Here is a 23,422-nt window from a genome sequence, read left to right as displayed (position 1 = left end):
TGTTGGTATACATTGGGGACTGGTTCCAGGAATCCCCTTGGATACCCAAATCCTTGGATGCTCAAATCCCTTATATAAACTAGTGTGGTATTTGCATATGACACATGCACATCCTCCTGAATACCTTAAGCAGTCTCTAGATTACTTATAATACCTAGTACAATGTAAGTGCTATGTAAATAGTTGTTGTACTATATTGTTTAGGGAATAATGACAAGAAAAAAGTGTCCATACATTTTCAGTACAGATACAACCACTCATCTTTTTTCCAAATATTTTCTTCCACAGTTGGTTTTATCCATGATGTAGAACCCACAGAAACAGCACAGGAATATGAAGGAACTATTGTATCTACTACTTCTTGTATACTTACTATATGCTATGCCTGTTTAGTACTGTCTAGGAATTACCTTTTTAACTTGTGATGATATTATTTTCTCCATTTTGTTGATAAGGAGGCTAGAGTCAGAGATGAGATTTTAAAAATTATCTAAGTTGAATCCTATACTATCAGCTACTCTCTCAACTTCAATTCTAAATTATTATTTGTTCTATTCAGACTAGAGTAATACTGGCCACATTTAGACTTATTATTCACTCCAGCTTTTTATAATAGTCTTCAAATATGAAGGTTTTGATTATCCCACAATTAGCTCCTCAAGTGATATCAGTTATTATGTACTAATTCTTCTTTATTTTTTGAGCTCCTCAGTGGCTGCTCTGAATTGCAATGCCTGTTATTGTTGTATGCCTTATATTCCTATGTTCTGTGTCCTACTTCCACAGACATCACTCCTTCCTGCCCTCATTTTATTCCATCTATAGTCAACTCACTAGACAGCCCAAAGCCACATGTGGCTCAAGCTTGTGCTCCGTGTCATGTGCTTCATCATCACTGTTGGCTGCCACAGGTTGCCGACCCCCATAAACTGCATCTAGTATCCGAATCCTCCAATATCCAAACTATGGACTGACAGGTAGACTGAGCAGCTCCTGGGCAGTAACAGAAAGAGGAAGCTGCACAGACTTTTGCAGTCTATCGCATCTCCTACTCCAGCTTTTATCAGAGAAGAAAATGTCCAAAGCATCTCAGGGACTACAGAAGACATCCTCTTATGGCCTTTTCAGCTTGGACTTAAATCTTATTCAGATACTTAGCACTTTCATTATGGCAGGAAAATTCTGCAGTGATAGCTCCTCCTAAGACAGAACTCTACATCTGTGTAGTGAAACTTGCTTGCATCCAGAGGGTTGCCTGTGTTTAAATAATGCAGAATTAATGCTTATGAGCACATTCTGTTTAGTCTTCTGGAAGAAGACGGATAAACTTATTACCAACCTTTTAACCACCCTTCTATCAGTTCTATAACTATTTTCCTTTCTAATTAGGGAATATTCAAAACATGTGATTATGCTTAGTTTATCTCCTCACAACTAACCCTGCTTTAGACCTGGGCGTGATCACTCAGCTCTAGACCCTTAAACACTCTTTCATTCATTCACCAATGTGCAAGCACTGCCAGGTGCTGAGAATACAAAGATGAATAGAGTAGGGCTGTCTGGGAGGAGAGATAGGCATTAATAAAGAAGTACAATCATGTGCTACAGTGGCAAAAATAGAATTATATAAGGACACAGTGTGAGAAGAAGGAAAAAGAGCCTACTTTACCACGGGGTCTGGAAAGATTTCATTGAGGTGACCTGGGTAGTGGAAATTGAAAAGTGAGTCAATATTGTGCCATTTAAATGACGGAAGATGCAGGAGCTCTGGGAAGTATGGACAAAGGCATCTAAGAATGATAGAGCCAGTTGCATACGGGAGGCAGTAAGTTGCATCAGGAGCATGATGTGAGTATTAGAGGTAGAAGTGGGGCATGGTTAAGACATGAACATGGCAAGAGCAAAATCTAGAGAAACTGGCAGATGCTTGATCATAAATAGTCTTTTGTGCAAGACTTGGCTTGATTCTTCAGCAAAGAAGAATCATCAGAAAGTTTTAAATAGAAGGATTATTTCATAGGATTATGTCATAGTTGCATTTCAGCAACATCATACTAGTGGCATGGATTGGAGGGCCACAACATCAAGGGTAACAGAACCTAGTAATCCTAACCAGTGTCAGTCCCCTCTCCCTTCCTCCTTCCAATCAGAACTTCAGTTTTGTTGAGTATTTACCCTCTTCTATGTGGTTAACCATCCACAGATCCAGAGAGGGGATCTTGATTGGTCTAGGGCAATCAAAAGTGGTTCTATTCCTCTTGCCAATGATGGGTTTAGGCTTGGGCATGTGATATGATTTTCTTCATGAGTCTACTGAGAAAGACTACTTGGGAAAGATTTCCTCCCTCCTAAAGAGACACACAGAAAAGATCCCTCCTATTTCCTGAATGTGGTTAAATTTGGATGTGATGCTCAAAGTAATTGGCTAAAACAGTCAAAGGTAATGTGACTTCATAGATTAAAACACCATAAAGTTGCATTACCTTTGACTGTTTTAGCCAATTTGAGTAGGGATTTTTCCTATTCCGAGTCAAAGGTATCTTAACTGGTACAAGCAGGAAGAGTAGTTGCAAAACTTTTGCAATATTCCAGGAAAGAAACAATAAGAATGAGAACTGGGGACTTTCTGTGGGACATGAGAAGTGAAAAGATTGCAGAAATGCTGAGACCATTGAATCTAAGGGATTTAGACTTGAAAGGAGAATAAAAAGTATAGATTGACTCCTAGGTTCCTGGTTTGAGTGCTGGTTATAATGCATTCTGATTTTGCCTCAAGCCAGAAGAGAACGCTTGCCTTGCTATCTAGCAGAGGTGTCCTAGAAATTGCTTACACTGATCTTTGAATCCTGGAGCTAGATTTTATTGCTGATGTTGCTGCTGCTGCTGTTGCTGCTATATTCACTACTGCCTGAGGAACCTATTGCAATGATTTCTTCTAGGTCCTCATATCATTCATTAGCACAACAAACAGTACACACTTCATTTGTGCCATGTGCTTCCTATAGTGGAATTTCCTTGTTTCTATTGAGGCAGGAGAAAGCACTGCAGCACTTACTTGACGCTCATGAGCATGTACCCTTGAAGTGTAAGGGAGTTAATACCCAGTGAGGGAATACTTTGACCAATGGGAGATGGCAGCTAATGAATACATCATTCTCCATCTCTCCCCTTAGAGGAACTATTTGAGGATGAAGTAGCTTCATATTGCCCCTTTGAAGATGTCCTATGACACAAAGCAATCAGTTTTTCATAAAGCTGTGGCCAGCTCAGTAATGTACTGCCTTCTACTTGCTCTCCCTCCTTTCTCCTACTCCTGTTTTCCTGAGATTAATACTCCCTGATAAAGTGCCAGCCCAGAAGCCTTTGCCTCATGCTCTGCAATTTAGGGAATCTAGACTGAGAAATTGGTGATAGTTACAGGAATATCAACATGTTTATTGAAATTTCCCTGTGACTCTGTCTTTTCTGGGTTTCTGGAACTTCTCAATTCTAAACCTAAGCCACCACTCTGAGGTTAAAGTGGACATGCCAATACTACAGACTCAGGAAATTAAGTGAAAAGAGAATTTAGGCAGAAGCTCTAAATTCATCAGAATTTTTCTGGTTCAGTGTCAGAAAAGACCAGGGTCTAGTACAGTTAGCCCTCAGTATCTGTGAGTTCTGCATCCAAGCATTCAACCAATAAATCAAAAATATTAAATATTTTTTTTGCTATGCAAACTTCATTTCTTATTAAAAACAAAACACCCCATAAAATAACAATATAACAATTTAAAAATATAAATAAAAATACAATATAAAAATTATTCATATAGCATTTACACTGCATTAGCTATTAATCTAGAGATTATTTAAAGCATACAGGAGGATGTGCATAGATTATATGAAAATGTCACGCCATTTTATACAAGAAACTTGAGAACCCACAAATTTTAATTTGGGGGGTATGTGTGTGTCCTGAAACCAACCTCCCACAGATACCAAGGGATGAAAATACAATATTTTGAAGAGCTTATTGGTTGGTTGCTTCATCCAATTTAACTGCTTTTTAATGATCTTATCCTCTTTATTTACTTATATTCTTAGCCTGTAAGCAGACATTAAAACAAAGTCATCTGTTTTAGATATCACTATGTCATACAGAGCCTTCTATATAAGCCTTTGGAAAGTCAGTAGTTGCCCCAAATTGGCCCTTCATGGCACTGTCTTAGAGGAAGAGTGAAAAGGTTGGAAGTTCAACTCTAGGAACTTTCTAAAATGCTTTGCATTCAGTGGCTAGGCAATCCACCAGCAGAAGTTAATTTCAATGAAATCCTGTAAGTGAAGTATTAATCCATCAAGTCCCTCGTTTTCTAACCCCCTCCCATGCACAGCTGGTGCACTGAGAATATCACCTTATCAACCTTATCTCCCTAACTTAAAGAGTTTGCAAAAGTAATATAGAGTGCCACTTACCAAATATCTCTGGTTCTCCTTATGGGCAGACGTAGATTTGCATTTCCCTGCTTTGTTGAAATTAGGAGTGACCATATGACTTGCTTTGGCCAACGTAATATGGTTAGAAGTAACACTGGCCACTTTCAGGTGGAAGATTTAAGAACTAGCTGTGTGATTTGCTAGGTCCTCCTTTTCTCTACAACAGGAAATAGTAATGCTTTTCATGGAGGCTGTTCCATCAGCCTGGGTCCTGGAGTGAGAATGATACAAAGTAGAGAAATAAAACTCTGTTGGATTAAGCCACTGACATTTAGGAGTTGATTGTTACAGCAGTATAGCCCTGACTCACAAGCCTGGATAAGCTGTATCTTTGAGGGTCCGATGATTTCTGATTCTGATTCCCCAGTCATGTGTGCAGCATTCCAGAGCTGTGCTGAGACTCTCCAAGAAGTTGCTTACTAAATTTTTACAGCCACCAGGTGGTTAAGTGTTCTTACCACAATGTAAAATTAACTTCAAAAAGATCAAGGTCACATGTCGCCATCTTGAAAGGGGCAGAGATGTGCTTTGAGCACAAATATCTTGGTTAGAAAGCCACCTATTGCATTGTACCCTAAAGCCCTCAGCTTCCTTTTCCCCAGTTACTCTAAAAATCAGTCTGTGACCAATGCTTATTCGTAGTCTTCTTGACTTTCCTGGGGAGCTGCACTTTGCTTTCATACCAAATGAAAGCATTTCCTTTTGTTGGCTCTGGCATCTTTCTCCAGTAACCTTTCAGGAAGTAAGTCTACTCAAGCTCAAGATGCTGGCACAGATATACTCCTGCTTTACTCACAGGCAAAAGATCTGTTCAGTGGGTCCCCTTTGGGCTTAAAGGACCAAAGAGATCAGTTAAACCCAGACTCATTTTCTATCACTTTCTCTTTGCCTTTATTACAGAGAATCAGTCTCAGGAATGAGTTACTGTGATATGCAACTTAATGAAACTAGTCTCTATACTATACTGCATTGAAGAGTGTCTACCTCCCCAAAGTTCATGTCTATCCAGAACCTGGGAATGTGACCTTATTTGGAAATAGGGCCTTTACAGACCTATTTAACAGTAATCTAGTTAAGATAAGGTTATAATGAATTAGGGTGGGTCCTAAATCCCATATGGCTGGTGTCACTATGAAAGGAGAGAAATTTACACAGAAACACGTACTGGGAGAATGCCATGTAACAACAGAGGCTGCAATTAGAACGATGCATCTATAAGCCAAGGAGCACTAAGGACTGCCAGCAACCAGCAGAAGCCAGGAAGAGGTAAGGAAGGATTCTCCCTTAAAGCCGTCAGAGGGAGCATGGCCCTGCAGACATCTTGATTTCAGACTTCTAGCCTCCAGAACAATGACAGAACAAATTTCAGCTGCACTTAGCTACTAACTTTGTGGTAATTTGTTATGGCAGCCCTGGAAAACTGAATCACACTTCAAAGCCCAAGCTATAGAAAAGCATATATATACATATATATATGCAGATACTGTTTTTCACCATCACATCCTGCTCCCCTCACATTCCAAAAATCACAGAGCAAAATGTCAATTTATCAACCTAGAGCATAAAACAAATGACTTTCTGTCACCCCTAAAATCATCCTGCAGTACAGGCTTTGCATACAGACAGACCTGAGTTTGCATGTAGCTCTGCCACATAGCAGTTGTTTATGCTAAAGCAAGTTAGTTAACTTTCTGTAGCTCCAATCCCTTTATCTATACTATTAGCCTAACAATAGGTATTGCATTTGTTTCTTGTACAACACAGAGGGCATTTGCCATTCTTTGGTGCCTCTCAGCATCAGAACTCCCTTCCTATGTTTGGGGAATGCCCCACATTCCAAGGCAGCACCAGCCTCTTGCTAGGGAAGTGAAGGTATCAGCTAAAGCACAAGCATGACCCAGGCTCTGCCAGGAAGATGTGCTTTGCATGGGAGCTCAGAGTGTGAAGATGTAGGGACTACATGGAATCCACTATGGTGAGGTCATATGGTGGGATCAGTTACCTCCAGATCCCGGAGAATCAGAGGGAAAGTTCTTAGGACAACACTCAAGATTGCTATTTAGTGAAAGCTGTGTATATTGCAGTATCTATGTCTGGCTGCACTGCAGTCTTTCTGAGATCAATTCTGCAACATGATTTTGAAAATTATTCCAGATATGTAGCTTCTAAGACTCATTATCTGAAGTTCCTGTAACCTTTAAGGAAATTCTTTCACTGTATTAATTTCTGATGCTGGCAACTAAGAACCTTGACTAACACACAAAGATTAAATTATATAGGATATGTGAAGCCCCTAACAGAAATCATAAGTAATTTCTTTTTCTTTCTACTCCCACCCACAGGCTCTGAACAAGGATTCTGCCACCACAGGGTTAACATCTATGCTGGTCAAGAAGTAGAGAGTCAGTAGAAATGGAAGGAAGCAAGCACTTACAGACAGCACTATGTGGCAGATCTAGGCTGTAGCCTTTATTCCGGTCAATGATGAAGGTCAGGCCTCATTAATGTGTGCAGTGTTTTAAAGTGAGGGAGAATTTCAGAACAGGACTAGAAATGGACTCAAAGGCCTTTGACCAAACTGATGATAAGCCCACACCAAAGAAAACTCATATCAGAAGAACCAAAGCTCAGGCTCTGCAATCTGAATATCAGCTGATGGTCTGAACAGGTTGCTTTCCATGTTTGTTGTTATTTATGTTTTCTTTTAAGCTTTCAAATCCCTAAATCCCTTCTGCCTAAGCCAAACTCACATTTGGATGCACTAAGCAGCTGTTGCAACTGGGGATTCTCTCCTCTGTGAAAACACTGATTTAAAAAAATAATAAGCTCTCAGCTCCTGCTCACTCTCACAAGTTTCCAGCAACTGGTGCCCTGACAAATGAAGTCAAAACATTTCCAAATTAAAACCCCACAGCTCACACAGCCCCATACCCTCAGCAGGATGGACTTTCCCTGCTTGTGCCCAGTGCACACTTGAAGAAACTAAAAATAGCCAGATGGCAATTAACAGAAACTCCAAGAAGGGGAGACGGGTTGGATTCTAGTGGGGTCAGTTCCCTGGAAGGATTCCAGATGGAGTTCTCAGCCAGCAGCGTGCTCTGGCCAAGAAAGGATTTTCATTAAAACTGCATGGAGGAGGCAGAATGAAAAATCAAGATGTGGAAGCTTTAAAGTAATAGCAGAGATGGAAACCCCCATGACCATCAATAATAATAATCCTTGCTAATACAGAGTTCATATACACTGTATCATCTTGAACTTGTAAAAGATCTAGAAAATAGCTACTACTCTTATCATTTTCCTACTTTTATAGATAAGGAAGCCAAAGCCCAGGGACTGTAGACAACCTGCCCAAGATCTCAAGACAAACAGGACAAAGGTCTACGGCAGGTATATGGTAAGTGGTCAAGCAGGAGTTTCAACTCAGTTCTCTGGTTCCAGAATTCATGAATGTAACCATTGTTCAAGGCAACCTCATTGTATTCATGGGGATGTTTAAGTAACCAAAATGTTTTTATCCCATCCTTAGGCTGGAGAAACAAAAATCTCCCTCAGCAATTTTAGCCAACCTTCCCATGGGCAATGCCTTTCAGGGATTATGTGTGCAGGCTCCAAAGTTAGACTAAGTGGGTCTTATTCTGGCCTTTTTATTTCTAGTTGTATAAAACCAGGTAAATTATCAACCTTCCTGGGCCTTTATTCTCTCATCTCTAAAAGAGCAATAATATTAGTATTTATCTCATAAAGTTGTGATGAAGATTAAAAGAAACGGTGTGTGGAAAGCCCTTAGCATGGTGCTTGCCCATACTAAGCTGCTCAATAAATAATAGCCATTGTTATTGATCATTCTAAAACCCTGTGCTTTTAGGCAATCAATTTCAATGCCCTTTTAAATAGTCAACTTCAATGAAAAAGAATACAAGGATTTAGTGAAAAAGGAGCATCCTCCACAGACTCCCAGGCATCATTCCAGAATGCTCTTCACTATGATGTAAGCAAACAAAAAAAGGACTAGAAAAGATGGAGTGAGGGGTCCCAACCATCCTGGTTTGTTTGGAACCAGGGGATTCCTGGGAAACTAAAGTAGGGTCAGTTTTTTCCTTCAATTTTCAGAAGGGAGGAAATATTTACTCCCAGGAGAGGGCAGTAATGGAATTAAGAGTGGTCATTTCCCCTCCCTCTTTTTTTCCCCTTAGCAGGAATGATTCACCTTGATGATGACACTGGGAAATAGGATGGAGCAAGCATAGCACACGCACTTGGGAGGGGTCAGCCTGCCCACTCCCAACCAAGTGTGTGTCCTTGAGTTCTCCATGTGAGAACCTTATGGGGCAGACTCCAGACTTGTTTGGGAGACTGGTTGTTTGGCATGTAAGTGAGTGCAAAAGTTCGGTTTGGGAGCAGAAGATTTAGGAAACTGCATTTGGCCATAGGTCTGAACCCTGTTCTGCAAACAGCAACAATAACATTGATACTGTGATTTCTTCCTGACATCTGTGTCTATTTCTAAATTGGTTCAGAACTCAAAGAAGAAAAGAGATATAATTAATTATCAACCATGTGATTAATTATCACCTTCATAACCCCTAACAGATGGATGCCTGTTTCATTTCATTGGCAGAGGAACCTATTTCAGGAAGGCAGGGAAAGGGTATTTTGTAAAATCAAATGAAGTAAGAGCTGGGAGTGACCTTAAAGATAATCTAGTCCAATATCTTCATTGTTATAGATGAAAAGATACAAAAATGAAATGGCCAAGTGATACAATCCATGTGAAAAGTCTGTGAAAGACTTTTGTAATGTAAGTTATTAGTGTCATTGGTAATTTAGGGAGTGGTTTTTAAAGTTGTAACCAGAATTTAAAATAGATCATAGATAACATAGAAAACAGATTACAGATTAAAACTAAGTCCCTATACAGAGAGAGAATATTCCCTAAATAAAACAAATACCTCCAGGAAACATGCTCAAACCATAAAGAAGAAATCAGCAGTTCAGAGTTAAACTTTATTTTAATTGGAAAAAACCTACCTTGGGTTGACAAGATTGCTTACTGACAACCTTGAAGACCAGATAAGCTCAAAAATGAACTAGTTTTTCTCCTTTGTCTCCATCCTGCCCATCTATCCTAGCAGATCCTCTTCATTGGGAATGTTTACTTCATAATTGTTAACCAGGCATGTCCCACTGGCAAAGTAAGGTTGTTTGCTGGGCACCTCAAGGCATATGACATATAAGACTCTTTGGCTAAACCCCACCATTTCTGGTCTCACCTTTGCCTCTTACCCATTACTTTCACCCATCAGAGCACATAGAAGTGGCTTTTAGATAGTGTCCAGTCCTGGGTGGGTTGGAGGAGGCCCACTTCACCCTCTCTCTCTCTCTCTTTCTCACTGAATACAGCTGTAACACCGGGACAGAATGCCTAGAACAACTACTTTAGGACTCTGAAGAGTTAAGAATGTCAGGCGGATTAGGAAATGTATTAGTCCATTGTCACGCTACTAATAAAGACATACCTGAGACTGGGTAATTTATAAAGGAAAGAGATTTAATTGACTCACAATTCAACATGGCTAGGGAGGCCTTAGGAAATTTGTAATCATGGCAGAAGAGGAAGCAAACACACCCTTCTTTACATGATGGCAGGAAGGAGAAGTGCCAAGCAAAAGGGGGAAAAGCCTTTTATAAAACCACCACATCTCATGAGAATTCACTCATTATCCCAAGAACAGCATGAGGGTAACCAACCCATGATTAAATTACCTCCCACCAGGTCCCTTCCAGGACATGTGAGGATTATGGGAACTACAATTCAAGATGAGATTTGGGTGGGGACACAGAGCCAAACCATATCAGGAGATAAGACTGGGATTTGAAATACTACTCAACCAACAGTGCATTTACTCCTTTTTTCCTCCAGTAAACCCTGGCCTAAAGTTGACACACCAGAAATGGGCACCAGGGTACAAAGAGACCTCCTGAGACACCCTGTAGTTCTGGTTTTAGCAGCAGGAAAGTAAATTCCTAATAGTCAGGGTGTGAAAATTCTCTGTGTTTCTCTTTTCTCCCCCTCCTCTCTTCCCTCTGTTTCCCTCCTTTTCCTCCCTTCTTCCACACTCTTATCCCCAAGAATCTTGTGATATTAGCAACATCAGCCTGAATTGGACAAAACTATAAGGGAAGGAAACCTTCCTCCCCATTCAGTGGAGCTGTCATTCCCAAGGCTGGGCTGACCCCCAGTGCTTTTTTTTCTCTCTCAGTCTCTCTCTGCTTGGCCAATATGCAGGCAAAGTCATAGAAGTACATGGCAGAGTAAACTTGTTGGCAAGAGACTGAAAAGTGATCACAGGAAACCAAAAAGTATCATGGAAAGGAAGGAGCTTGGCAAAGCATCTCCATACACTTTCATTTATACATTCCTGGGGTCATCCTCAGCTTGTGCATGCATGGATCTGGTACTAATTAGCATACCAAACTTTGAGAACTCTGCCCGGGTGCCAGGCTGACCACTGGGTGACATACACAGCGGACAGATCCAAATAGCACCGCCAAGGCTTTGAAAAATGAATTGACATATGAAACATAGCCCTCAGAAGATCAACTATGGGGAGGGAACTTGCAGTCCAAATCCAACCAAGAAGAACTGGGAAAACCTCAATTCTTATGGGAAAAGATAATCAGCTGAAACTAACACTGCCATGACATAGAGGTCAGAACAATCTGACAAAGACTTTTAAAGCAGTTATTATTAAAAAACTTGCAAGCGGCAATCATGAACACCGCTAAAACCAATGGAAAATAGAAAGTGTCAGCCAAGACACAGATGACAGAACAAAGTGCCAAATGGAAATTTTGGCATTGAAAAATATGACAACCAAAATAAAAACTTCACTGATGGGCTCAATAGCAGAATGGAGACGACAAAGAATAGAAAGCCATGTGCAAACCAACTTCTAGCTGGGGGCCTATGTATCACTACCTTTCATTCATCTTTCCCTCTGTTTTCATTAAACATTGTTGTATAACAATACCATACAGTTGTATATACTTATATGCAGCTGTATAATTGTATTGTATACAACTATAACTACTGTTATGCAACAATAGTTAGTGAAAACAGAGGTAAAGATGCAAGAATACTTAAGTGACTTAAACCAGAAACAATTTATGAATTTTCTCAATTCTGTGGGAGGGCTGGGCAGTTTCTCTCCTGGTCTTGCTTGGATTTGTTCATTCTTCTGCATCCAGCAGGAGGGTTGGTTGGACTGGAAGACCAAAGATGGCCTCGCTCACAGGTCTGGCAGCTGTTGGCTGAGGTGCCTCAGTTCTCCATGTGACCTCTGAACTCTAGCAGGCTAGACTCCTTCACAGTATGGTAATCACTGGGTTCCAAGAAATTGAGAGCAAAAGCTATGAGGCTCCTTAGGGCCTAGGCTCTGGAACTCAAACAACATCACCACTGTCATATTCTATTGGTCAAAGCAGTCACAAAGTCAGCACAGAGATAAGGGGCAAAATATTAGAATGCCTCTTGATGAGAGAAGCAGCTACATGACTATGTATATGTGGATACAGGGAGGCATGATTATTGGGATAATTATTTCAATATCCTACCACAACCTTCCTGGGACGTAATGCTGCAAAACTCAAAGACCATGGATCTCTACAATTATTATGTCAGTAGACTAGACTGTGAGGCTTAGAGAAGTTCAGCATTTTGCCTAAGATCACATAGCTAGTTAAGGAGAAAATATGAAACTAGATCCCATACTGCCGAGTCCTTGGACTAGCACTGTTGCCTCAGAGATAAGCTGTTGAGTGTTTTGAACAGTTTTTCTCTTTAACAGGTAGAAGAACCCTAGACAACAGTTGTATAATGTGCTGGCAACCATTCATCATTCATATCCATTTCATGAGGGAAATAAATGCATGTACTTGTGGAGTCTATGAAAAAACTGAAGTAGAGTGTCTCACGAAGAGCTATTTATTATGTAGCAATAAAGCTCCTAAACTGTTTGATGCACCAAAACAGTATATTCAGTCTCTCGAGTTCCTGACACTCAAAGGTTAATAATTTTAGTGAGATAAATTCACATAACATCAAATTAGCCATTAACTATTTTAAAGTGTACAGTATAGTGGCATTTAATGCATTCATTACATTGGGTGACCATTACCTTTATCTAGTTATAAGATATTTTTATCACCCCCAAAGGAAACTCTGTCCCCATTAAGCAGTCGCTTCCTATTTCCCTTTCTCCCTCATCCCTGGCAACCACTAGTGCACTTTCTATCTCGATAAATTTATCTATTCTGATGCTTCACATAAATGGAACCACATGATCTTCTGTGACTGGCTTCTTTCACTTAGCATGTTTTTGGGGTTCATCCATGGTGATGCATGTCTCAGCATTGCATCCCTTCTTATGAATAATACAAATGTGAATAATCGTCATAATATTCCATGTGTAAATATGCCACATTTTGCTTATATATTCTTCAGTTGATGGGCATTTGGACTGTTTCCACTTTCTGGCTATTTTGAATAATGCTGTTATGAACGTTTGCATACAAGTATTTGTTTGAATGCCTGTTTCAATTCTTTTAGGTGTATAACTAGGAGGGGAATTGCTGGGTCATATGGTAATTCTACTAAAGTTTCATTTTGATTCTGGTCTTGAAAAGGTTTCTGAAATACATGAGATTCATAACCTGCTGCCGGCATTACCTTGTCTCTAAAGTCAATGTGATTCTGGAGGATGGCTCTGTGGTAAGTGGCTGTCCTCACAAAATCTTGCATCATGTTCTGCTGTTGAGAAATGCAGCCATAAAACTACAAGGGAAGGAGAAAAGAGGGGGAATAAATAATCCACAAAGTCAGCAGGATCATGAGCATCTGATTCTGACAGCCACTTTGGTCAAGGAAGACATGATCTTTCACAAACAGAGAAGCTGAGGCTCTGAGAGACACAGTGACTTGGCCATGTTGGCCCTATATGTAAAGCATAGAATTCTAAGTAGATCCCAGACTTCTGACTACATAGATTCAATAGATTTGGGCCTAGATATTGATGAGATAAGTACTCAAGATCCCTTCCTAAATCAGAGGTTATGAGAGAACACAAATCAAGAGTAACAGACAAGTTGGGATGGTTGACACCTGCAATCTCAGAACTTTGGGAGGTTAAAGTAAGAGGATCCCTTGAGCCCAAGAGTTGGAAGCTGCAGTGAGCTATAATCACACCAGTGTGCTCCAGCCTAGGCAATAGAGTGAGACCCTGTCAAAAAAAAAAGAGTCAAGAGAGAAAGGATCCAGGGCCAAAAGGGATGGCCTGCCCTGATGAGCCCCATTAGCCTCGACAGGAAAACAGAACTTGGATAGAAATCCTGGTGGAGGTGGAAGCGGGCAGAAGGTAGTAATCATGGTAATCCCGATGGAAACAGAGGCAAGCCAGTTGGGTGATACAGTGTACATAAATCCCTGAATACTGGTAAGAAATATTATTGTTGTAATTGCCACCATTTAAGGCCTTTCTATGGGCCAGGTACCATGCTAAGTGCTTTACAGTCTCATCTAATTAAATTAAAGCATCATGACAATCAGGTGAATTATGTTTCTCAGATGAGGAAGCTGAGGCTCAGAAAGATCCAGCAACTTGCCCAAGTCCTGACAATGTAATAAGTGGCAGAATGGGGATTTAAATCTATGTAATGCTGATGCTGCTGGTCTGGTGACCACATTTTGAGAACCACTGCAATATCAATTATCTCCTCTCCACCCACTCTGCCCAGATGTGTTCAGAGGCACACCTTGAAACAAATCAACTTATTCCACAAAGGATAACCCTGCTGACCTGGAAGTACTGTGCAGCAGAGGCTTCTTCTGTCCACTGGCTGAACACCGAGTATTCCTTTTTCTGATTTCGGCATATTTTCAAAGTATTTGCAAATGCACTGAATTCTGCAAGGATAAAAAGCAGATCCATTTCTTCACCTTGGAAACCATAGCGCTCACCATTGCACTCTGTAAAAAATTCCAACTGTGAAAATATTAGAAGATGAAAATGGCATATTCATCCCTGAACACATACATGATAAGAGATGGCAAGGCGGAAATGGGTACTATTCCGAGCTGTGACACCCTTATTTACACTTGTCAGACATATTTGCATTCAGAAATGTCAAGTGAGAGAGCACAAAGAAACACAGGCAGAGACTGGGCTCCAGAAATGCTCCCGGTGCTGCGCTTACAAAGCTCATAGATTTATACTCAGAAAGTGCTCTAGGGAAGGTGATTGTTGATAATAAGAAAAAATATATATATGTGAATACAAAAAATAGAATGTATACATACATATACACACGTATATTTTTATAGACACTTCATATAACCTCATTCTATTGTCATGACCATTTTTTCTCTCTCATTTAGTATTACCTAGATGTATAGAGAAAAGGTAAAATAACTGGGGATATTTGAATACAAAGAAATGCTTTGTCATTTGAGGAAAGAATATTGAAGTGAAAGCTCAAAAAATTCCAGAAGTGATATTGCTAATAGATAACACAGAGTTCACAGTGGCCAATTCCTGTGACTTCTGCCTCAGAGATGTCTCGTGAATACTGCCCAGTAGTCTCTACTGTCTGTGGCCTCTTTCCATTCCACCACAGGCACTGTGACCAGGTCTCTCCCTTATACTATAGCCTTGGCTGGATCCCTAATGCCCACACACTCTTGGTTCATGGTAAGTTCTCTGGCCCCTCACATTCTAGACCCAACCTAGATGTTCTAGATGATCCTGTCCAGTAACCTGTATGCACTTTCCAGAACCCTCTCTGTGCTGTCTTCCTGCACACATGAGGCCTGCCCTATGACCTCCATGCTTCCACCATGCTGAACACTTACAAATTCCCACATCAACCCAGTCCTGGCCAGGAATTTTGACTTTGAATCCCTCTATGTTTTTTCTGTTAGATTATCCTTTGACGTCAAATTCTATTCATCCTCCCAGATTCTATTCAACTAGCATTTCTTCACTGCTGTATTCTGAAACATCATAGACAGAATTAGTTGCTGTAATAGAGTGGATCTCAAACTCAGCTCTAGATCCGAATTACTTGGGAAGATTTTTTAACCTACGGATACTGGACCCTCACCCTACATCTAGTAATTAAATGTTCTAGTGGTAGGGACAAGGCATCTCTATTTTCAAAAAAGCCTCCAGAGTAAATTCTCCTGTGTAGCCAAGGATGACAAACATCTTTCCAATCTCATGTTCTAAGCTTACCATCATCATTCACGCTATACTGAACTTACAGATTTTAAAAAATCACCATCTCTCTACCTAAATCAAGTTTTTGGGAAACTGTTTAGGGGGTGTCTTAGTCCATTTTGTATTACTATATCAGAATACCACAGACTGGGTAGTTTATAAAGAACAGTAATTAATTTCTTACAGTTCTGGAGTCTGGGAAGTCCAAGGTTGAGGGACAATATCTGGTGAGGACCTTCTTGCTGTGCCTTACTATGGCAGAAGGCAGACGGCTTTCTCTGTGCAAGAGCAAGAGCAAGAGACAGAGAGGGTCCCCCTTATAACAACCCACTCTATTGACATTAACCATTACATGAAAGTGGAGCTCTCATGGCTTACTCTGTTGCGGGAAGTCAGGGACCCTGAATGGAGTGACTAGCTGAAGCTGTGGCAGAAGAACATAAATTGTGAAGATTTCAAGGACATTTATTAGTTCCCCAAATTTATACTTTTATAATTTCTTATGACTGTCTTTACTGTAATCTCTGAACATAAATTGTGAAGATTTCATGGACATTTATCACTTCCTCAATCAATACCCTTGTGATTTCCTATGCCTGTCTTTACTTTCATCTCTTAATCCCATCATCTTCTTCGTAAACTGAGGAGGATGAATGTCACCTCAGGACCCTGTGATGGTTGTGTCAACTGCACAAATTGTTTGTAGAGCATGTGTGTTTGAACAATATGAAATCTGGGCATCTTGAAAAAAGAACAGGATAACATTGATGTTCAGGGAACAAGGGAGGTAACTTTGAACTGGCCACCAGTGAGCCAGATGGAACAGAGCCATATTTCTCCTCTTTCAAAAGCAAATAGGAGAAATATTGCTGAATTCTTTTTCTCAGCAAGGAACATCCCTGAGAAAGAGAATGCGCCCTGAGGGTAGGCCTATGAATGGCCCCCTTAGAAGTGTGTCATCTTTTATGGTCCAAGCCAAAAGGATGAAATAAGCCCTGGTCTCCCGCATCGCTCCCAGGCTTATTAGGATGAGGAAATTCCCGCCTAATAAATTTTGGTCAGACAGGTTGTCTGCTCTCAAACCCTGTTTCCTGATAAGATGTTATCAATTACAATGCATGCCCAAAACTTCATTAGCAATTTTAATTTCGCCCCATCCGGTGGTCCTGTGATCTCGCCCTGCCTCCATTTGCTTTGTGATATTTTATTACCTTGTGAAGTATGTGATCCCTGTGACCCGCACCCTATTCGTGTACTCCCTCCCCTTTTGAAAATTGTTAATAAAAACTTGCTGGTTTTACGACTCGGGGAACATCATGGATCCTGCCGACACGTGATGTCTCCCCTGGACACCCAGCTTTAAATTTCTCTCTCTTGTGCTCTTTCCGTTTATTTCTCAAACCGGCCGAGACACCTAGGAAATAGAAAAGAACCCACGTAACCATCAGGAGCGGGTTCTCCCGATATTACTCACTTCTTAAAAGTCATACTTCTCTTTTGTTTTTTGTTTTGAGTTGAAGTTCACTCTTGTCACTCAGGGTGGAGTGCAATGGCACGATCTCAGCTCACTGCAACCTCCACCTTCTGGTTTCAAGCGATTCTCCTGCCTCAGCCTCCCAAGTAGCTGGGATTACAAGCGCCTGCCACCATGCCCAGCTAATTTTTGTGTTTTTAGTAGAGATGGGCTTCACCATATTGGCCAGGCTGGTCTTGAACTCCTGACCTCAGGTGATCCACCCACCTCGGTCTCCCAAAGTGCTGGGATTATGGGTGTGAGCCACCATGCCTAGCCAAAGTCACACTTATTAATACTGTCACAATGGCAATTAAATTTTAATATAAGTTTTGTAGGTGACACTTAAACCACAGCAGAAGTTTAAGCCTCATTTATCGCTAATCTCTAGAACATGGTGCTAATGTAGTAGCCAACCTAATAAATAAGTCTGAAATGTAAATTCAATACATTTGGGGAAATGACCAATGAACTTGGTGAAACTATTTAATTTGAGAAGCAGCGCTGTGAGGCCCTGGGGCCGTCCCATGTGGAGACATAGTTCGAGAAAAGATCTTGTAGGAAAATAAACATGCAAACACGTGTAACCACTGCCTCTCCTGCACAAGGGAATGCCATCTCCTCCAAAGGACCTTGAGAAGGATAATGGGAGGAGTTCTTGGTGGAAATGTAGATCAGGATTAGATTTACAGTATACCCTGAACAATCACTATTTCACCAATTTGTAAGGGATCATACCAAGTAATTAACCTCACCTCACTAATATTTCCATGTGGATTTTTAAAAATGAAAACAGAAGGATTCTTTGATTAAAAATGTCTCTTCATTATACAATGTCTGTCAACTCTATCTTTTGCAATTATACCCCTACAAAGGAAAGGATGCAAATGATGGTTTAAAAATAACTACAAAACCAACAAATGAAAAGTATAAAAAATTTAGAAAAATGCAACAAATCAAAAAAGAATAAAATAAAAAGAACAATTCCATTATACAAGTGACTAATTATGCTTAACATTTCGGGTATGTTTGTGTGTGTGTAAAAATTCCTCTTACTTATAAAATTACATTGTATTATTTTATAACCAGCAATTTTTATTTAAGATGCTATGAATAATGTCCTAGGCCATTAAGTAGTCTTCTCCACCTTATTGCTAATGGATATATGATTTCAGCTCAATAATGTGCCATAATTTGACCAACTCCCTGTGGCTGAATTTCCAAGCCTCACTCCAAGTCTACTGTATCAGAATGATAAAACCCAGAATCTGTATTCCTGGTGATTCTGGTAACAAGAAAGTTTCAGCCAATAAAGTATGGCAACATTCACATAGTAAGAATATCCTATTGCAGTAAAAGCAATGCCATTTATTCATAGTATCTTCCTACACATAAAAATCAATGTATTGGTTGACATTTCTGTTCTCCTATGATTTTTTTTGACCTTTCCTTTTTCTTTCGTTTTCTCTTTTTTTTTTTTTTTTTTTTGAGATAGGGTCTCACTCTGTCCCCTAGACTGGAGTTCAGTGGCACGATCTCAGCTCACCACAACCTCCGCCTCCTAGGTTCAAGCAATTCTCCTGCTTCAGCCTCTCAAGTAGCTGGGATTATTGGTGTGAGCCACTACTGCCTGGCTAATTTTTGTATTTTTAATAGAGATAGGGTTTCACCATGTTGGCCAGGCTGGTCTTGAACTCCTGACCTCAAATGATCTACCCTTCTCAGCCTCCCAAAGTGCTGGAATTACAAGTGTGAGCCACCACACCTGGCCTTAACCATTTTCTTTTGCAATTAAAAAAAATTGTCTCTTACTTAACCATATAAAATTTAGAAATGCAGAAAAGCCAAAAAGGAAAAATAATTCCCAGAGATAATCACTGATAACATTTTGGGACTTTCCCAGGAATTTTTATTTACAATTTTATATCTATCTCTATATTATATATAACAATACTATTGTACTCTATTGGTTTATGACCTGCTTTTTCACTACTAGCAATATACTGTTAGCTTTTTTCTGTGTCAACACTTTTCATAGAGACTCACTCAACTACACATAAAGCTACAAAGCTCCTTAATTGTCATGTCATTTTGCTCATTTCTCCAGTTTGTTCTCAGAGGCAACATCAGAGACTAAGTAGATCTTAATTTCTCTTAATTTCAACAATGTTTTTTGACTATATTCCCTTAAATTCTGGACTCAACTGTTTGCTTATAAAATTTGATTGGGAGTCAAAAATATCAAGTCTGTTAAGCTACAATTTCCTATATTTGCGTTTTTCTCTTTTAAAAAGATATTGGACAATATTTACCCAGCTCTAGTTCCCTGGCAGCTCTTCAGTTCTCTCTGAGTTCTCAGAGATTGCCAGCAGTGGTTTTTGTCACCCATCTGTGAGTTCTTTGAGTCTCTGTTGTTTGGACTTTCAAAGCCTATGGTAAATTAATTTGTTCAACAAATAATCTTTTGAATATTCTCAACAGTTGCAAGTCTCTATCCTTTGGGGGAAATTTGAGCCCTTAATACAACCCAAAATAATGGATTCCCAATAAAGTTAATAGGATATATGGCAAGTTGAAAAATACATTTTTGGTTAAAAAACAAGATTTTGACTATAAAGTTACACAGCTGGTCTTCTTGTATAGCTCGCCAATTATCTCCAAAAAGAAAATGTAAAAGAGAAGCTTCGATAAAGTTTTGTGTTACACCAGCATCCATGCAATACGTAAATAGCCTACAAAATAAGTACTAAGCTAGATGTGTCAGTTCCACCGTTTGATATTTTAAAAATCCAATTTTATTATATTATTAACAGTGTTAGTCTGCTTAGGCTGCCATAATAAAATGCCACAGATTGGGTGGCTTAAACAACAGAAATTTATTTTCTCAACGTTTTGGAGACTGGTAAGTCCAAGGTCAAGGTGCCATACGGTTAGGTTCCTGGCAAGGGTTCCCTTGCTTGCTTGTAGTTTTCTGCCTTTTCCACTGCATCCTCACATGGCAGAGACAGCAAGCTATTGACTCTCTGATGTCTCTTTTTATAAGGACATGAATTCTGCAGAACCAAGGCTCCACCCATGACCTCATTTAAACTTAAATTGCTTCGTCACTCCAAATACAGCCATACTGGGGTTAGGATTTCAAGCTGTGAATCTGGACGGGACACAATTCAGTCCATCGTAGACACTATAGTCACAGCTATTTATAATCCTAATACAGGGGCCACATTTAACAAAGCAAAAATCACAACCTCTTGTTTGACAAGTTTAAGATGTATTTATGGGATTGATGGGATTTAGAAAATCAGGAATATCCTGACAAGTCCAGGAATCATCATCAATTAATTCCTTCCTGCGGGGAATTCTGTCAAAAGAATGTTTTTGTTGTTGTTGTTTGTTTGTTTGTTTTCACAATTTACCCTCACTTTTATTTTAATGGTGAAATAAATGTGTATAAATTTTAAAAAGCGTCTATGTTTCCACATGGTGTATAAAGAGTCAAATAAATAAATAAATAAATAAATAAATAAATAAATAAAAACCTCTGTAAAAAGGAAAAGAAACTTAATTGTTGATTTCTCCCCTCTCCTCAGCTACTTTGGAGAACCCAAAAGGAAGGGAGCAGTAATAGCCTATCCTCCTCCTCCTCATCCTCAGTTCTCCAAACTGAGGGACAGAATTTGGGGTAAGAGAAGTGAAGGGCTCTTTAAATCCAGCAGGTAATTTTGCTTTTGGAGAAGATTTTGGGAAGGAGTGCTCTTTTTTTTTTTTTTTTTTTTTTTTTTTTTTTGTGGAGGAGTCGTTTGATCTGCAGGTTCGATTTGTTTGAAGGACGCTGTTAATTCTGTAGAGCCAGAATGGTTACGAGGAGAGGGAAGAAAGGCCAGCTGGTTTAGAAAATAAGAAAGTCAAAATGGATGTCCACATTAGAACAGTGGCTCCTTCAGCTGCTCAGGGTAGAGAGGTGAGAGGATATGGATTAGAATTGCTGCTCTGGAATAAAGAGGTCCTTATGGGGATATTGTCTAGAAGCCTAGGGCAGTGGGCTGGGTATGTAAGGATGGAGAACTGCCCTCAGTTATTTGTAAAAGCCCAGTTCCTCTGACTAGAGCACACATCCTTTCAAAGGACACATCTACCCACACTGTTTCTAAAAGGAATGACCTGGTGGAACTACGATTATAAACTGTCAGGCTGTAAACCATTGTGTCTTGCAATTTTTTTGGTCACAAATACACAAATGTCATTTTCTCTATCGTGTAGATGTTTTACCAAGGACATAGCTGCTCCATGCTACAGCCATGATTCCAATTATTTTCCTTCCGTTCTCAGGCTTGATTTAGGCTTCTTCATGACAAACCATTACTTTTCAATTTTAGTATGTATTTCTACTCATGAATCAATACAGACTACTCAGATGTACCATTTTCTTTCTGTTCTGCTACTCCTAAAAGACCAGATTGAAGGGATCTGTTTTTGTTTGCTTGCTTTTCTTAAATAGCTGCTATTTACAAGTCACACTGTCTGTGGTGCTTTCCATACGAAGAGTTTATTTACCAAGACACTAGCGTCTTTCTGTGCCAGGAAAGGGTAATACCTGTCTGACTACCTCAGCTGTTCCAGCCACATGTCTCAACATTATACCAGAAAATATACAACTGTCAATATAATAGTCATGGTGTGGATTTTTATAAAATAATGTCAAACTCTAGACACTGCTGCAAAACTGATTCTGGGCTATCTTGAAGAATTTGCAGACAGCTCATTTCAATTCACTCTAGTCCATCAGCTTGAGCTTACCCAATTAAGCTCTCTTTACTGGACACTCAAGGAAGAAAAAGATACCATTTTAATCAGTGTACAAAGAAGAGAACAACACTAACCACTCGCTTCATTTAATTCTTCTTCTACCAGTTTCATGGTCTGAGCATTTCTCCCTTGAGATGGATGTGGTTTAAGGTAGACAGGTAGACTGTCTTAGGGTAGATTCCCCATATTCTTTTTTTTTTTTTTTTTTTTTTTTTTTTGAGACGAAGTCTTGCTCTGTCACCCAGGCTGGAGTGCGGTGGTGCGATCTCAGCTTACTGCAAGCTCCGCCTCCTGGGTTCATGCTGTTCTCCCACCTCAGCCTCCCAAGTAGCTGGGACTACAGGCGCCCACCAATATGCTCGGCTAATTTTGTTTTTGTATTTTTAGTAGAGACGGGGTTTCACCGTGTAAACCAGGATGGTCTCAATCTCCTGACCTGGTCAGTGCTGGGAGAAGTGGGATTACACTCAGAACATCATTCAACAGGATGGATGTGATATCTACAGCTGGAATACTGGTCTTCTCTGTGTCTGTCTCTTATTAGTTCTTTGTATAACATATAGGATAATAATTACTACTTTGTCTAGTTGCTTAGTTTTTTCTATCTTGCTCCATAGAATGTAAGCTTAAAAGATTTAGCAAGTGCAAAGATTTATTCACCATCAAATCCAAGAGCAAAGTATGATACCTGGCACATAGTAAGTATGCAATAAATGTCATTTAATGCATAAGTAAATGAATTAATGAAGGCATTCTTTGTTTTTCTTCCTTCCCATTCCTTCTCCTTCTTCCTTTTCTCCTCCTGCTCCTCCTCCTCTCCTTCTTCTACCTCTTCTTCCTCATCTCTTCTTTCCTTCTTCTTCCTACTCCTTCTTCTTTTTCTTCTTTTCCTCCTTCTCCTCCTCCATTTTTATTCGTATTTTTCTTTATTTTTCCTCCTTGTCCTCTTTCTCCTTTTTTAATCCATTTCCACTTCTACCTTTCGACTGGTTCATGTCTTCTAAAGCAATTACCTCAGAATAAGGAGTTTATTTTCTTGTTGACTTATTTCTTCCCTAATCATAGGTGTGTAGACTCAACTATCTGGGCTCCATCTATTTACTTAAAAAGTCTAATCATAAAGTTCTTTGAGTTAATGTCTCAGTGGCAAAACTAAATTATCTGATCAATCATATAATTTAAGTCAAAATCCATTTATTATCTAAACTCCTAAACATGACAATATACTTTTGCTTCTCTTTTTTTCAGTGGATAGCAACATATTTGCATAAGACAGTTCCCACACCGTCTTCATCCCAACTCCCAAAGTTAGATAAACATAAACCAAATTTTAGGAATTTTCCTATACAGA

General features: G+C 39.7%; 1 protein-coding gene across 1 annotated transcript in view; it reads right to left on the bottom strand.

Moving 5' to 3' along the window:
* The window catches only part of LOC111543248 (histone-arginine methyltransferase CARM1-like), a 195,929-nt gene that overhangs the window by 97,984 nt on the left and 74,523 nt on the right, over nucleotides 1–23,422 (bottom strand). The window contains 2 exon segments of the mRNA XM_023213107.1: nucleotides 13,208–13,312; nucleotides 14,334–14,440. Of these exon segments, the coding sequence (XP_023068875.1) occupies nucleotides 13,208–13,312; nucleotides 14,334–14,440 (212 nt within the window).

Source organism: Piliocolobus tephrosceles, chromosome 14 (genome assembly GCF_002776525.5).
Source record: "Piliocolobus tephrosceles isolate RC106 chromosome 14, ASM277652v3, whole genome shotgun sequence".
NCBI classification, from domain to species: Eukaryota; Metazoa; Chordata; class Mammalia; order Primates; family Cercopithecidae; genus Piliocolobus; species Piliocolobus tephrosceles.
The sequence above is the reverse complement of the archived record's forward strand: the minus strand, read 5'-3'. Positions and strand labels throughout refer to the sequence as shown.